This window comes from Podarcis erhardii (assembly GCF_964252035.2).
Source record: "Podarcis erhardii genome assembly, chromosome: Z".
Classification (NCBI taxonomy): domain Eukaryota; kingdom Metazoa; phylum Chordata; class Lepidosauria; order Squamata; family Lacertidae; genus Podarcis; species Podarcis erhardii.
The window spans coordinates 23,367,093-23,382,176 of NC_138504.1; the positions used below are offsets into that span (position 1 = coordinate 23,367,093).

At 39.2% G+C, this 15,084-nt stretch overlaps 1 protein-coding gene across 12 annotated transcripts in view; it reads right to left on the reverse strand.

Moving 5' to 3' along the window:
• Positions 1 to 15,084, reverse strand: part of TENM1 (teneurin transmembrane protein 1) — a 404,140-nt gene that overhangs the window by 188,809 nt on the left and 200,247 nt on the right. For 6 of the 12 annotated variants that reach the window (XM_081847835.1, XM_081847841.1, XM_081847836.1 and 3 more), the window contains exons 4-5: positions 12,998 to 13,238; positions 2,596 to 2,688 (exon numbers count right to left, since the gene is read on the reverse strand). In XM_081847835.1, the coding sequence (XP_081703961.1) occupies positions 2,596 to 2,688; positions 12,998 to 13,238 (334 nt within the window). The remainder of the gene's footprint in view (positions 1 to 2,595; positions 2,689 to 12,997; positions 13,239 to 15,084) is intronic. The other 6 variants (XM_081847832.1, XM_081847839.1, XM_081847838.1 and 3 more) reach the window with 2 other exon arrangements.

Consider the following 15,084-nt stretch of genomic DNA (forward strand, 5'->3'; position numbering starts at 1 on the left):
CTGTTGCTTAGCCAAAAGGAGTCTGTCCATAAACTGTTATTTACAACAGTCTTGCTGTTAAAGTTTTCTTCAGCTTATCTGTTTATGATTTAGTGAAGTTTGCCAAAGCATTTGCTTTCTGGAGTTAGCCTGTTTATTCAGCTGCTTCGGCTACCAATAAAAATCAAAAAATCACTATACACATGTATAGTGATAATCATAAGAGACTATATAGTGCTATCTCCTGGGGCTAAGAGCATTAACCAAATTATATTACTATTTGATGAGCAGCAGATTAAAATGAAAAACTGTAACCAAAACATTTGAATTTGCAATGGTGCCCAAAGCTTCCTGGCATATTTGTGTGTATCTCCTGATTTGGACAACATATTACACATTTTAATAACTAACTAATAAAATAACTAATTTTAATAACTCAGTAATTGGCTAAAAACAAGGCAGTGAACGGAGTGGTTTTAGGCTGACTTGACAGCCCAAGTGAGTTAATGTTGACAAAGTACAATGCACTTTCTAAGTAAGAAGGGTTGATATTACCCTTCATTCTGCATATATTTATCTTTCTTTCATGTGGTGCCATATTTGACATGTGGTGATGATGTGCCTATATTAATAAAGGAAATATTAAATGGGGGGCAGTGTGTGATGCATCTGTTGGAGGTCAGCAACCTTTCTAGGCCCATGAGCATTTGGAGTCTTAAGTGAGTCTTATGAGTATCACTAGCTCTAGGCACTTCAGAAGAATAAACATTGAAAGCCACAGAAAGCTGAAAGAGGAAGTGGGGAAGAGAGACACTTTTGCAGGTTCCTTCTTCAGCTCACTTTATTTTTCGGGGGGGGGGGAGAATGTATTTACCTACCTCATTGCCAAATGAGTTAAAGGTGGGAGGTTCAAAGGTTTCATGGGCATAAGACGATGGCCTCAAGGGTACCAGTGCTCAGTGCTACACTGGTGACCAGTGATCTAGGTGCATCCGTGTTTGGTTGGAGACCATGAGTTCATACTTCAGGTGTTTAGATTTGGGGGACAGGGGTGAATGGCGTTAATATTGCAAAAGATTCATTTATCCATATTTTTATCAATTGGTTCATAAGGCCAGGAAAAGATAAAGATACGGCTGGGCCAGGAAAAAAACCTGACATAGACATTGCATCAAATTTGTTTTCTGTTCCTTTTGAACATGGTAGCTAATCTGTGGGCCTCTAGTCTAGCCCCCTGCAGGAATCTCAGCTAAAGCATCCATCACAGATGACCATCCAACCTCTCCTTAAAAACTTCCAAAAGAGTCCATCACCTCTCAAGGGAGTCTATTCCACTGTCCAACATGCCAAGCCAAACCATGGGAGTTCACATGCTCATGCTAAGCACTGGGGATTGTGGAAGTTGGGAGTCTAACAACATCTGGGGACCACATGTTCCATGTTCCTGAGTTAATGTGACAAGTCATGTTTTTTAGAATGTGGCACCAAGACAGTGGCTGCAGTTCATCAGATCATCACATCTTACATTGGAGCTTCCCTTATTCCCTTATTACTCAATGGAATAGGGGAAAGAACCATCATATAGCTTAGGGCCTCCGTAACAGTAAATGAGAAACATGTAAGTTGCATTATTGTCCAATATTCCCAGATTGCACATCTAGATCTAGACCACCTTGCTGGTTTTTCAGAGCCCTTAGACTTCCAAAATCGGTCTATGTGTATTGGGCACATACAATCCAGAATTCTAGCCTAGAATAATCTTGAATATAGTTTGGGGTTCTTAACACAGTCCTATTGGTTTCTCCCTTTGTAAAAATAAATATCTAAGGGATACATAGATGTTGATGGAAAGATTTATGATGGCTTCAGGGTTGGATAAAGAAAATTCTTAAGCATTGTGGCTCATTTACCTAAGATTTCCATCCCTACTGTTCAGGAATGGATGGGAGTGTCAACTTCAGTTTGTCATTTTTCCAGTGTTCACTTCAATTTGTTGCATTTCCATATCAGTTTCAGATTATTATTAAAGTCCTCATGAAAATTCATCAGCATTTAAGTGTGTATTTTTATAAGCAATTGTTTCTAATAGCATGCATTTTTGTAAGTTAATATTTACTAATATATGCATTTTTACAGACACTTTTGCCTATTATATACATTTCTGTATATATTTTTTGGTTGGAGAACTGCTTCACAAAATTTGATGAAGTACAAATTTTGAAGGATAATTAAGGATATTTTTACAAACTACTGTTTCTAATATAATGCATTTTGTAGGTTAATCTTTACTAATATATATATTTTGAAGGATAATTAAGCTTTAGTTTGCATGTTGTTTCAAGAAGTGCAAATTATGTAGTTTCCATTTTTAAAATGCAAAGCAAACTTCTTTCCCCTCCCCTACAATAGCTGAAAGTTGTTTACAAAATCACACAAAGTAGTCAGTGAGACCATGTGGTGAACTTTATCCCCAAACATGTTGCTATCAAACTGTAAATCTTTCCCCTCTGATTTGAATGCTCTTTCCTTTATCTTGTGGGCAGAAGTCCTAGGCCCTTTATGTATAAAGTAGCAAAATGCTATAGAGGGAAGGCTTTTGCAAAAAGAGGGTCTTACATTTCACTTGGCACGAGGGAAGAGACATGGTCCTCCTGATTTCTGGTGGAAGGCAATTCCACAGCCGAGGGCCAGCAAATCCCCCACTGACTTCTGTGGGATCAGGATCAGGACCACAATGTGGAATAAGGAAAAAGGATATAATAAATTCTTGTTGGTCTTTTTTTCCCATTCACATTATTCTTTTTTATTAAAAAAAAATGCTTTAACAGTTTCTGGATAGAAAATGGCAAAATGTTTTAATTCCCCATTTTCCTTTTAAACAGAAAACCTATTGGATTGTTGAGCATTAACATGAATGGCTTGACATGCACAACACAGATTACTTTCTGCGATGCACAGCTCAGAGAGATCATTAGAGTACAAAAGAGGCAACAAAATGGTAAACTCAAATCTGTTATTAAGGCTATCACAATAAATAGCTTGCAATAATTATGTTGATTCATTGCTGAATGGTAGTTCAAACACAAAAAAGAATAGTACTAAAATGACTTGAGAAAGCATGTCGATCTAGAATTAATTTTGATGGATATCTGTTAAAATATAGATTGTCAATGTGCAGTTAAGAAATTAAATATGTATGATTTCATATGTATTCTTTTTTAAGGAACTCTAAGATGACTATGAAACTGCATCTCCTAATTACTGGAAATAACCTATTAGAGAGCTCTTGGTTTATTATAGTGCAGATATTCTATTGTAAAGAAAATGTAAGCTATTCTCAAAATTTCTTAAACATATTGGTGTTGTAAGTTCTTTTGCTAGACCAGCCATGGCAAATGAAAGATGTTAGGGCTTATCCACACTTCCTCTTGTGCTGCTGCTTTTCCCCAAGGAAAACCACTCTTTAGCACTCAATCGGAGCAAATGGCAAGAGCGGGTTTTCCCTGGGAAGGAGTGGGGCAAGGGGAAAACCGCTTGGACCTGTACCTAGAAAGCATGGGTCCAGCAAAAGAATTGCTCAGACCCATGCTTTCTAGGCACAGGACAAGTGGAAGTGTAGACAAGCCCTTGGAGCCCACCCATGCCAGGCAAAGATGACAACAGAATCCAGGAAAAGAGAAATAACATATTGTCACACGTACAAACCTTTTAACAAAACATAATTGACATAAAATCTCCATTAGGGAACAAGTACCACGTCAAAATATTGGTCTGTCTGGTTCAGTATTGTCCACAAGGACCAGCAGCAACTTTCCAGGACTTTCAGACAAGGGATATTCCCAACCCAACCTAGAGATTTCAGGGATGGAACCTGGGGTCTTCTGCATTCAAAGCACTCTACCACTGAGCTAAAGCTCTTCCCACAGATATCTGCCAACAAAATCTCATGCAACTGATTTATTTTTAACAGCAGCCTAAAACATAGAACTGATCTGGTCCCATCGGTTCTCATGAATATGCCTTTCTGACTAAACAGAAATTCTGAAATCTATCCATATAGCGACAAGCCTGTGGTTTAGTAGCACAGTGAAATGGTGCTTCCATTTTTATTCTGTTTAAGCCTGATAACAGCCTTGTTTACTTGGAAGGTAGTGGCTTTGCTTCTAGACATGCCTTTGTGCTGGATTACAACAAGGCGGAAACACATCTAAAATCACCCAATGCATCTAAAAAAATGTCAGGACACTTTTTATAACCTCCTACCCAAAAAAGAAAGGAAAAGTGGATTATGGATGCATAAGAAACACACAAAGTTACAAATGGACTCTTACATAGTATTGGCTAGCAGCATTAAAACAATGACAGTGTGAATGGATTTGCTGATGGGATAATGAAACTAGAATACAAAACGGTGAGGTATGAGGAAGTCGGGGAAACTAGGTTCTGAAAATAAGGTTTGAAATTATACTTGTTGTTTTATGTTTGTATTTGTTTTTATGGTTGTTTGTATTTGTATGTTTCTATTGAAAAATCTAATAAATATTATTAAAAAAAAAAACAATGACAGTGTGGTGCAATGAGCAAAGATGCAGTGTGGTGTAGCGGTTAGAGTGTCAGACTATGTTCTTAGAGACAAGGGTTCAAATACCCACTCTTCCATAAAGCTCAGTGTGTATACACACAATGAGCCAAACCCAGAAGTGACCTGAAAAAATCATAAGGACATTGCTGAAACATCACTAAAAGGTGGAACGGGGGCAGAATGGGGGCGGAGTGGAGCAGGGTGTTTGCAGGTTTTTTCAATGGGTTTCAGTTATACGTGATTTCACCAATGTACATGGTGCCTCGGATCATAACCCCCACGTAAATGGCGCCTGCCTGTATATGTGATAAATAACTGAAGAAATAAATTTATGTGAAGTGACTGACAAATATTTTATGTTTTGTAGTCAAGACATTTGAATCTTTTTTCATATATATATATAAAAAACCCACCACCATTTGGCAGTGAAAAATCAGTAGAGGGGCTGTCAAACTGCACTTCTATTCCTCAATGTGCCTTTTCAAAATGTGATGTGCCACAAGTGAGGTTAGAATTATTATTTAATTAGACAGAAAATGGCATGTATAAGAGACATGCCAGAAAAACAGATATCAAGCCAAAAGGATTTGAAAAATGAAACAGCATTTCATTATTATTTTTTGGGTTGTTGTTTCATTGTAATAAAGAAGATAAAAAAGAACACTGGAGAAACGACTCATTAACCAAGTGTCACGTTGGTCTGATAAGTGTCTTCGAATCTTCCGGTTCAGGAAATCTTTTCAAGTCTTCTGACTTATGCAGTAGTGTAGGTTGCCACATTTTCCACAGAGAGTAAGATGTACCCCCCACTCCACTCTGCAGGTGGGGAGCCTGTGGCCCTCCAAATTCCATTGGACTCCAGCTCCCATCAGTCAGCATAGCCATTGGCCCAGGACTTAGAGTCCAACAATATCAGGAAGACTGCAAGTTCCCCATCACCAACTGGGGTACATATAATCCTTCAACAAGCTAAACACGCTTCAGGTGTTTTGAAATACAACTTTCATAAGCCCCATCAAGCATAGACAAATGTCAGGAATGATGGTAGTTGTAGTCCACACCACCTGGAGGCACCAGGTTCACTCATATGAACTTGAATGATCTTGAGTGCTTTTCGCATTATCACAGACAATCCTGGGCAGCAAGACAGACAACAAAACTCAAAAGTTGCACTGATGAAGTTTTATATGTATGTTGGATTTGAATGCTGCTATTCTGCTCTGCTGTTTTCCTAAGTGTGATTGTACATAATTTTATATAATTATATTGATTCATGTTGGACGTCACCCTAATAGCTTTGCTGAAGGGCAGCCTATTGAAATAAGAAAACCTTATTTTAAAAATCAACAGTCCAAAAAGGTACTTGCTCAAGACACAAAACAATAAAAGGAGCTGCACACCCACAAAAAGTGATCTGTTGGGAAGCAGACAACAACACTATAATGCTGCATCCCTATGATTAAGCATGGAAGCAATATCACACACACAAAATCAACACACAAATGGAAACCACATAGACAGAAAACCTATTCGCCTCCCCCCAAAATTCTATAAATACTGGAAGAATGCCAAACAAATCCAAGACACTTATATCACATGATTCCACTCACACAGAAACAATGAGATGGTGTCTACATTGTGGTGGTGGCTGAATACATACAAGATTACACCTTTGTACCTCATATTAATTAAATGCTCCCCCTCCCCTGTTCTGTAGTCACAGTCATTAATGCCAGTTAGCATCCCCACTTCACCAATAAAGCCTGAGGAAAATCCATAGTTTAACTGCTCTAATTATAGGTACAGCAGGTTAATTAAGAAAGAAGGGAGTATACTCTGTGCATGTGAAAAAAATAATCAGAATCCCCCATTGGTAAAGATAGCAGCCCCCTGGCAAAAATATGAGAAATCCACTCTACAGCAATTTGGAGCATGACTGTCCATGTGGCTGTCTCTGTTTTGTGGAACATGTTGAGATACAGCAGGCGCCCACAATTCATACTTTCAGAAACAAATGAAGTCATTTTGTTCTGAAAAGTGTTACCAACTGGATGTTTTTTTAAAGGTCTCAGCTTTGGATGTTTATTTGTAAAAAATACATTGAGTTGTTGGTGTTGTAGTTGTTGTTCGCATTATTTTACAACCAATTTTAGTTCATTTTATTGAATGATTCCTAATCACATGAAGACGTGTGTGAAAGGCATTCCAGTATCAAGAACAGCAGATGAAGGAATAACAAGGACTGTAGCTGACAGATGTGATCCAGAATCCCCTTGGCCTACTATGCCAGATGGATCTCCATAAAGACATGGGGCTTATTATAATTCTCAATGGAGAAAGCCTTGTTATGTGTTAGAATTTAGAAGAGCCTGTGGGACTCAGGGGGAACCCAACCTAGCTAGGATGGGCCCAGCTTATCTAGCTATTATCTAGGGGGTCTCAGTATTCAGTCTTTTACTTATGATAGTTCCTTACTATTTAAGTTTTTTTAGTTGTGTTAGCTTAACAGAAAAAAATGGAAGTATTCCACTCCATGTGGAGAAAACTTCCTTCTCCGACTTTGCCTGTGGCAGCTCATCTGAAAGGGCGTGGAAACAAAGTGATACAGCTGGCTACCTGAAACTGATAGTGTTGAACTGTTAGCCAACATCTAGCCAGTAGCTTGAGGCACTCCTCCCCAGGGCCATAGTCATGAAGAGTTTTAAGTATGGAGGAGGGACCTCAGGCCCAAACTCCCTCTGTGAGTCTCCTAGTCTCTCCATCTTGCTCTTAGGCCTCTTCCTAGGCCACAACTGATTTCCTGGTCATGCTTCTCACAGGCCTTGCTCTGAATCACATGCCTATCTGGAATGTGTCCTTGAAATGGAATGTACCTCTTGCTTGTGTAAAGGTGTACAGAAATGTCTGCCTTTTGTGTAGCCTGGAATGTAGCCTACTATGTTAAGTTTAGAGTGGCATTAATTTTTTCAACCATATTCTCTTGCCTCTGGCCCTGCCCACCATTAGAATGTCCTCCTGGAAGATTCCTCATGAGGCAATGTAGCTCAAAAGGTTTCCACACCCTTGGTTCAAAGTCTCCTTGTTTTAAAAGCAGAACATTACTTTCTATAAACCTGGATGACTCCCAGGTTGAGCTGAGCTGGGTGGGAATCTGATCCAACAGATACAGTGGTACCTCGGGTTACAAACTCTTCAGGTTACAGACGCTTCAGTTACAGACTCCACTAACCCAGAAATATTACCTCGGGTTAAGAACTTTGCTTCAGGATGAGAACAGAAATCGTGTGCTGGCGGTGTGGCAGCAGCGCGAGGTCCCATTAGCTAAAGTGGTGTCTCAGGTTAAGAACAGTTTCAGGTTAAGAATGGACCTCAAGAACGAATTAAGTTCGTAACCCGAGGTACCACTGTAATTGGTTGAATAGTTCCTGTTCATTAAGTCTTGCTTATTTAGAGAACAATTATATGTATATCTACTCAGAAAAAAGGCCCATTCCGTTCAAAGGGCTTACTCCCTGCTAAGTGCATTTAAGACTGCAGCCTTAATCGTGACACAAATACAATGTAGGAGACAATAAACTTGTAGACTTGAAAACTGCTGCCAAGCGTCTGTTGTGAGACAGGTGAGGTAGCAAATATATCTTTGAGAGAAAGAAATGTTTATTTTGAGAGGCAGCAATATTAGAAGGCTTGCATTGGAGACCTCTGCCTGTTAGTAATAAAAAAATAAACAAAATTGTCACTGGGGTGTGGACAAAGTAGAATATTTCCCTTCCCCAAATCCCAGCACAAACAAAAATGAAAGCCTTCCCTGCACAAAGCACATGTCAGGTAGAAGAGTGCACTCTTTCTCCTGGGATACTAGTTTTCTGTGTGGATGGATATTTTTAGATGGAAGAACATTTAAATTGTTGAAGTCCAAGAAAAGGACTGCTGCTTGACAGTGCTGTAAAGCTGACCTTGGGATGGGTTGCAGCCTGATTAGGATGGCAAGATGAAAAAGGGACAGGGCTCCTGTACCTTTAATAGCAAGCTATACCTGATGAAATTCCAGTTCTATAAAACCCTTAAAGGTGTAGAAGCCATGTTCCTTTTGACCACCATAGGCCTGATCTGCTGTCTGTTTACTCAGAGGCAACTCCTACTGATTTGTGCCCCATTCCACTCCATTTATTTGTCTACTCAAACTTTTTGGTTTAATTTTGTAGTTAGAAGTAACTTTTGCCATCTTCACTAGGAATTGTGTCCTTGTAAAAAAGTTTAGGACTGCAACCTTACATTGCAGCCTTTGTTGCATAAAAGGAAGAATTTCATCAGGTGTTGTTTCCCATGCTACATCAGTAATTAAGTAATTAAGGCTGCAATCCTAACCTCATTTACCTAGGAATTAAATTCAACTGACTTCTGAATTGACACGGTTAGGATTCTGCTGTAATGCACCTATGGCTTATTCCCAAGTAAATTCACATAGGATTATAGCCTCAAATATTTTAACAAACTATTTGGGTTAGGTTAATTCAACAGGAACTGATTTACAGTGATATGGATTTGTGGTGAAAATTAATTAAAACATTTTTATTTGAGGTGATTTGGAAATGGAATTAATTGGCTTGCCTTTTTGAAATTTACATGTTAGTAATTATTTCTAAATTTGAACATATACTTATAAATTAGCATGTGGCATTTTTAATGAAAATTGTGTTCTCGTTTATCTTCTTTTTCAGCGGTGCATGTCCCCTATTTCCGGGGATGCATAAGTGGCAATGCTGTTTCTTAAATAAACTTTTCTACTCCTGCGACTTTCTGGATCATGACTTGAAAGTACATTATTCTATAACATGTTATATAACCTGCTTTTGCCTCTCAGTCCTGGCTGAGCTGCAGAAATACTCTGTATTCAATAAACAAAGCAAAACAAAGATAACCAGTGTGTATTTAAGCAACTTAAACAAACTTGAAATGAACAGAGAACAGGAAAGCATGCTCTGTTGAGTTATTGAAGTTTTAAGGATCCTATAAAAACAATAAGCACATAGAACTATGGCTGTCAAAGATAATGACAGTACATGACCCTGTAAATCATCAGTCCTGAACAATTAGAGCAAAGTGTCCATAAAAGCTGAGAATCATAATTATTTTTAGTGAGAGAACAAGCCATGGGTTGGCAACATGTGTGAGTGCTTTATCATGATGGAGAGGGAGATATAATAAATTCATCTAAGGTGAAAATAAGAAATTGCCTCTAAAAGGGGCCTCTTAACCTTTTTAATGTTATCCTAGCTCTGCTATCCTTTCCCACAAATTGCTGCCTCTCTTTCACCACTCTGAAAGCACTAGTTTTTAATAATAGGGTGCTGTTAGATTGTGCATGTAAACAAGGAATTTACCCTACTTTAAACTAGAGGTTACAATCCTAGACCCATTTTGGCTGGAAGAGTGGTATGATACTGCATTAAATGTATAACACAGATGGGGCCTGAGCGAAATTATGTGTAACTGAAAAAGCTTTGTAACTTTCCTTTGCTCCCCCCCCCCCCCACCATTATTCAGTTATTTTTCTGCATCTATTCTTAGATGGGGCACACAAATAAAGTAAGATAGCCACTTTTACTCCGGTGGCTGTTCCTGACTGAAAACATCTCTGTACAGGGTCAGATGCAGACTTTGGCTTCTCTGCTTGTCCTGGCCAGCAAAGAACTCCAAAAACTCTCTGGCAACTACAGTTCTCCTCTGCCCTTGAGCGCCTTCTTGCTCAGCAGTTCACCCCTAGTTCTGCTAAGTTCTTACAGTGGTGATTCCCTGTTGGTTCCTTCTCTGTTTAGAAGAATATCACAGGACAAGCCCGAACGCTTTCTTCGCGGCCTACAGGTTCCTTCCCCTTCCTTCAGGTAAATGGTGAGAGTAGCACTCATCCAAGAAAGGAATACGAGCAAACCCCAAACTATTTCATCGGGGAACAACTTTGTTGAGGCCTTATTTATTTATTTATTTAAGCATTTCTGCACTGATGCTGCAGTAGTCTGAAAGGTTAGCAAAACTAAATTGCCAATACAGTGGTACCTCAGGTTAAGTACTTAATTTGTTCCGGAGGTCCGTACTTAACCTGAAACTGTTCTTAACCTGAAGCACCACTTTAGCTAATGAGGTCTCTCGCTGCCACCGCGCTGCCGGAGCACAATTTCTGTTCTCATCCTGAAGCAAAGTTCTTAACCTGAAACAATATTTCTGGGGTAGCAGAGTCTGTAACCTGAAGTGTATGTAACCTGAAGCGTATGTAACCCGAGGTACCACAGTACAACCTAACAACACAGAACATAATCAATACAATATTTACTGCATTTGCCTTAATATACATAAAGGCAGAATATCCTCTTTTGAATTCAACCTTTTGAAATTGGGTGCACCTCCAACATAATGAATTCAAAAGAAGATATTCTGCCTTTATGTGGTAATTTGAGTACATGTTGTCCCTGACATTGCCTGTAAGTGCGTAATAAAAATATACTCGTACTAAGGCATCTAATCCCTCCACCCATTTTTCAAGCTGCACACTACCAGCTTTCCAACTACTTCCCCTCCCTTCAAAGCCACAAAAACAAAAAATGTATTGGGCATGGTGGGAAATTAAGAAAGTGGCTAGACTCACTTTGCCTGTGGCCATTGCAGCCAAGTAAGGCCCCTAACAGGGGAAATGACACATCAGAGGACACTTTGCCCAGCTCACCCCCCCCCCAAAAAAACCCCCACAATCCTGCAGCTGGTCCTGCTTAGATTGTAAGCACTTCAGAATAGGGACATGACCTTGGTCCAACCACTGTCCCTCAGCCTAACCTACCTAAGAGAGCTTTTTCCTGGGCAAAATGCAAAGGGGGAGAACTATGCATGAGCTCCTTGCAAGATACATCTACAGTATATATTTACATATCATGTACAGATAGGGCTGTTGATAATGATGACTGCGACAACGGTTTGATTTTCTTGTTAGAATCCTCAGAACTGAAGCATGAGGTAGAAATATAGAAAATAGGAATAAATATAACCATTTGTAGGAAGAATTGTCCAGTCCTGAAAGCTGTTACAAACCGCTGTGGTTTTAAGAATTAGAATGAGATTTTGAAGGATATAAGCACTCAACATGTGCATTCTGAATTATCTCTGGTTATTATAGGGGGAGATGAATTAATGCCTCTAAATCTACTTTGAGATTACAAATGTTCCAAATAAAATAAAATAAAAGAATCGGCTTAAACCTATTAGATAGATTTCAGTATTATTATACAAGAAAGATTTAGCACAGTGATACATCTGCCATCAAAATGCGTCTGGTTTGATTGTAAAGGAATTTTGTTCCCTTTCATGTAACTTTGAGAAAAGCGGGGGGCGGGGGGGGGGAGCAATGCACTGGTGTTTCCTCTTCTGCCATCAGATCATTTGCTGGAAATAAACTGAGAAATAAGGCAGTTTTCTCTACAGTGGTGAAGAAGAAATGCCATATATAAAGTAGCCTCAGGCTACAGTGCTGTTTAAGCAGAGTCTGCACTGCCGTTCTTTGGAATAATACGATAGGTCATTTAGGGTAACTGTTATGGACAAATAACTGGTATCCACCAATATACCACTTTTCTCTGTAGTGTTCATAGTTCATTGGCTGGCCTAGGACCAGTTACCCCCCAGGGTTGTGGTGGTGAAGACAAACAGGCGGGGACAGAGACAGAGATACAACTCTGTATGCTGCCTTAATCTCCTGGAAGAAAAGGTGTTACGGGAAAGAATGATTTTCCAGTGCATGAATTTCCCTTCCCTCTTCTCTTTGTCATTGCCAGAAGATGAGATTAAACACTTCTCTCTGTGTTTTTAAGCATCCCTATGACATCTTAACTCAAGTAACTGTGGTTGGTTTAAACTATGGCTTGATAACAAGCTAGGATCTAAAACCATGGTTTGATCCTGGATTATTCTGAGAGACAACCTAACTCAGTTCCCAGAATTTGGGCATCATAGGAAACTATGGTTTGTCAAAAAGTGACACTGGAAGTTTTGAAGCTTTTCCTCTGGCATGCAAAAAAGCGGGAGGGGATGCAAGAGCCTAAGGCTTATGTGGGTTCATTCATGATGCATTTCCCATTAAACCCAAATTGGTTGACTAGATGACAAAAAATTACACGTCAGTATATAAGAAAACCTACATTTAATACCTGATCCCCAATATTAAGCTACTTTTTCTTTGCTTTATTTATTTAGTACATTTGAAACCTGTTCCACTACTTTTATTCAATAATTTTTGATTATTTAGCATTTCTAACAAATATTTGATATTCTTTCTGCAAACTGCTTAGAGTTCTTTTCTGATTAAATGGCTTATAAATCCTGTTAAATGAATAGTTTCACATACACTTTATTTTTAGGTCATAAATATGTGCATTGTAGGTTTATACCTACCTGGTTTCTAGTGGTATATTACTATTCAGGACCCAACTGTTATGGAGATGCACTGCGTCCTGTGTACTGGTTGGAGGGGGCGGAGCAGCTGGGCTAGGTTGGCTGCGGGTCGTCATTGATCTTCCCTGGAAAGAGTCGGCTGTTGAAAGCGGCTTCCTGCTGCAGGTACATGTGTGGGGCGGTGGTGGAGGTGGCGGCAGTGGTCTGAACGTGAACTGGTTTCGTGGGCTTCCTGGCATTTCTAAATGTGGAGAGACATCAAGGGGAGGGGGCAGAGAGAGAAACAAGAGAGCCGGTTATTATTTTGAGCAACAACAAAAGAATAAAGAGTTTCCATGCCTAATAGGATTACAGCATTTGTCATAGAGAACGTTGCGATCAATCTGTCTTGGAAATGTAATTTTAACTTATGAGTTCACGAAATGCATGCATACAAAATGGAGAACATCCACTGATTTGAATCTGTATGAAATGCATTTCATACAGTCAATATAAAAGTTAGTGAAGTGACTTATGCAATTTCTCCTAGGCTTTCTATTTGGGTTTTTTTTGGGGGGGGGGTGTTTTTCAATAAAGACGAAGAGTCATAGGCTGAGAGTGTGTTACAGCTCGGATGCCACGTGATTTCATCAACTGCATTTCGGAACATAGCGATGAAAGGAACTGTAGTGTTTTAGAAATAAACGTCTTTCATTCAAAATCGAAACAGGAGAAGCCATCCAATTCATCTATCACATTCATATAATATAAACCATGGGTAGGCAAACTAAGGCCCGAGGGCCAGATCCGGCCCAATCGCCTTCTAAATCCAGCCTGCAGACGGTCCGGGAATCAGCGTGTTTTTTCAAGAGTAGAATGTGTCCTTTTATTTAAACTGCATCTCTGGGTTATTTGTGGGGCAAAGAAATTGGTTCATTTCGCCCCCAAAAATATAGTCTGGCCCCGCACAAAATCTGAGGGACAGTGGACCAGCCCCCTGCTTAAAAAGTTTGCTGACACCTGAATTATAAACTCTTTCAGTAACTAATAGTCTGTTCCATGGAATAAGGTCATAAACAGTTCTGAAATTGTGTTAGTCCAACTGTGGTGTCTAGCAAACATGCCTGCAAAAGAATCAATGCCTAAGAGAAAGGGATTGAGAAGGATATTCGCTGAAAAGTAAGTGAGTAACAAGGTAAGAGTTTCTTGTGTTAAACTACTGTGAATGGATTTCTGTTAAATAAGCCATGAATATTAATACATATATTTGGCCATGGGGTCACGAAGAGTTGGACACGACTAAACGACTAAACAACAACAACAAAATATTAGCAAAGCTCAGTAATTAGTTTAACTTGAAGCATCCACAGCTACCTCAAAAGAAGTGTTTTTTTATTTTTTTATCATTATTCACTTCATTTCTATACCGCTTTATAGTTTTAAGAAAAAAATCTCAAAATGGTTTACAACCTACATTAAAACATCAAAGCAAGCAAGAACAAAACATCACAGAAGAAAGTCAAACTTAAAATATACATTCAAGGCAACTAAGAGAAAATTTAAATCTTATCTCAAAGATTTCAAAACAAAACATTACAAAGGAGGTCAACTACAAAATCTATATAACATTTCAAAAGAAGACATTGCTATAGGAAGTCAAATATAAAATGCACATTTAAAACAGCATAATTAGCAAGAGACTAAAGTATTCACAAGCACAGAACATATCAGCTGCTGTTGCTGCCAATCCTGCCCATGGTGGTTCATGGCGGGCAGCAGCTATGGAAGCTCAGGCTCAATGACCTGGGTCTGCAATAAGGGACACCCAATATGGATCTTTGGCCTCTTCAACAACCTCAGCTTCTGTAGCTGGAGTCAATCATTGCCCTCACTCCCAGGCCAGGTGGTGAAAGGTCTGCGAAGTCTTCAAGGACTCACAGGCAAGAAAAAAAAAAAAAAATTTAAGATACAAGTCTGAAAATCAAGGTGGGAGTTCACAAACTGATCTGTCTAAGAAGACTCCTAGAATACTTCATGAGTCCCTCACTTGCTACCAAGTGTGGCTTTCCTCAGTTTATCAGCTCTTTTCCATTTATATTTTGTGAGAC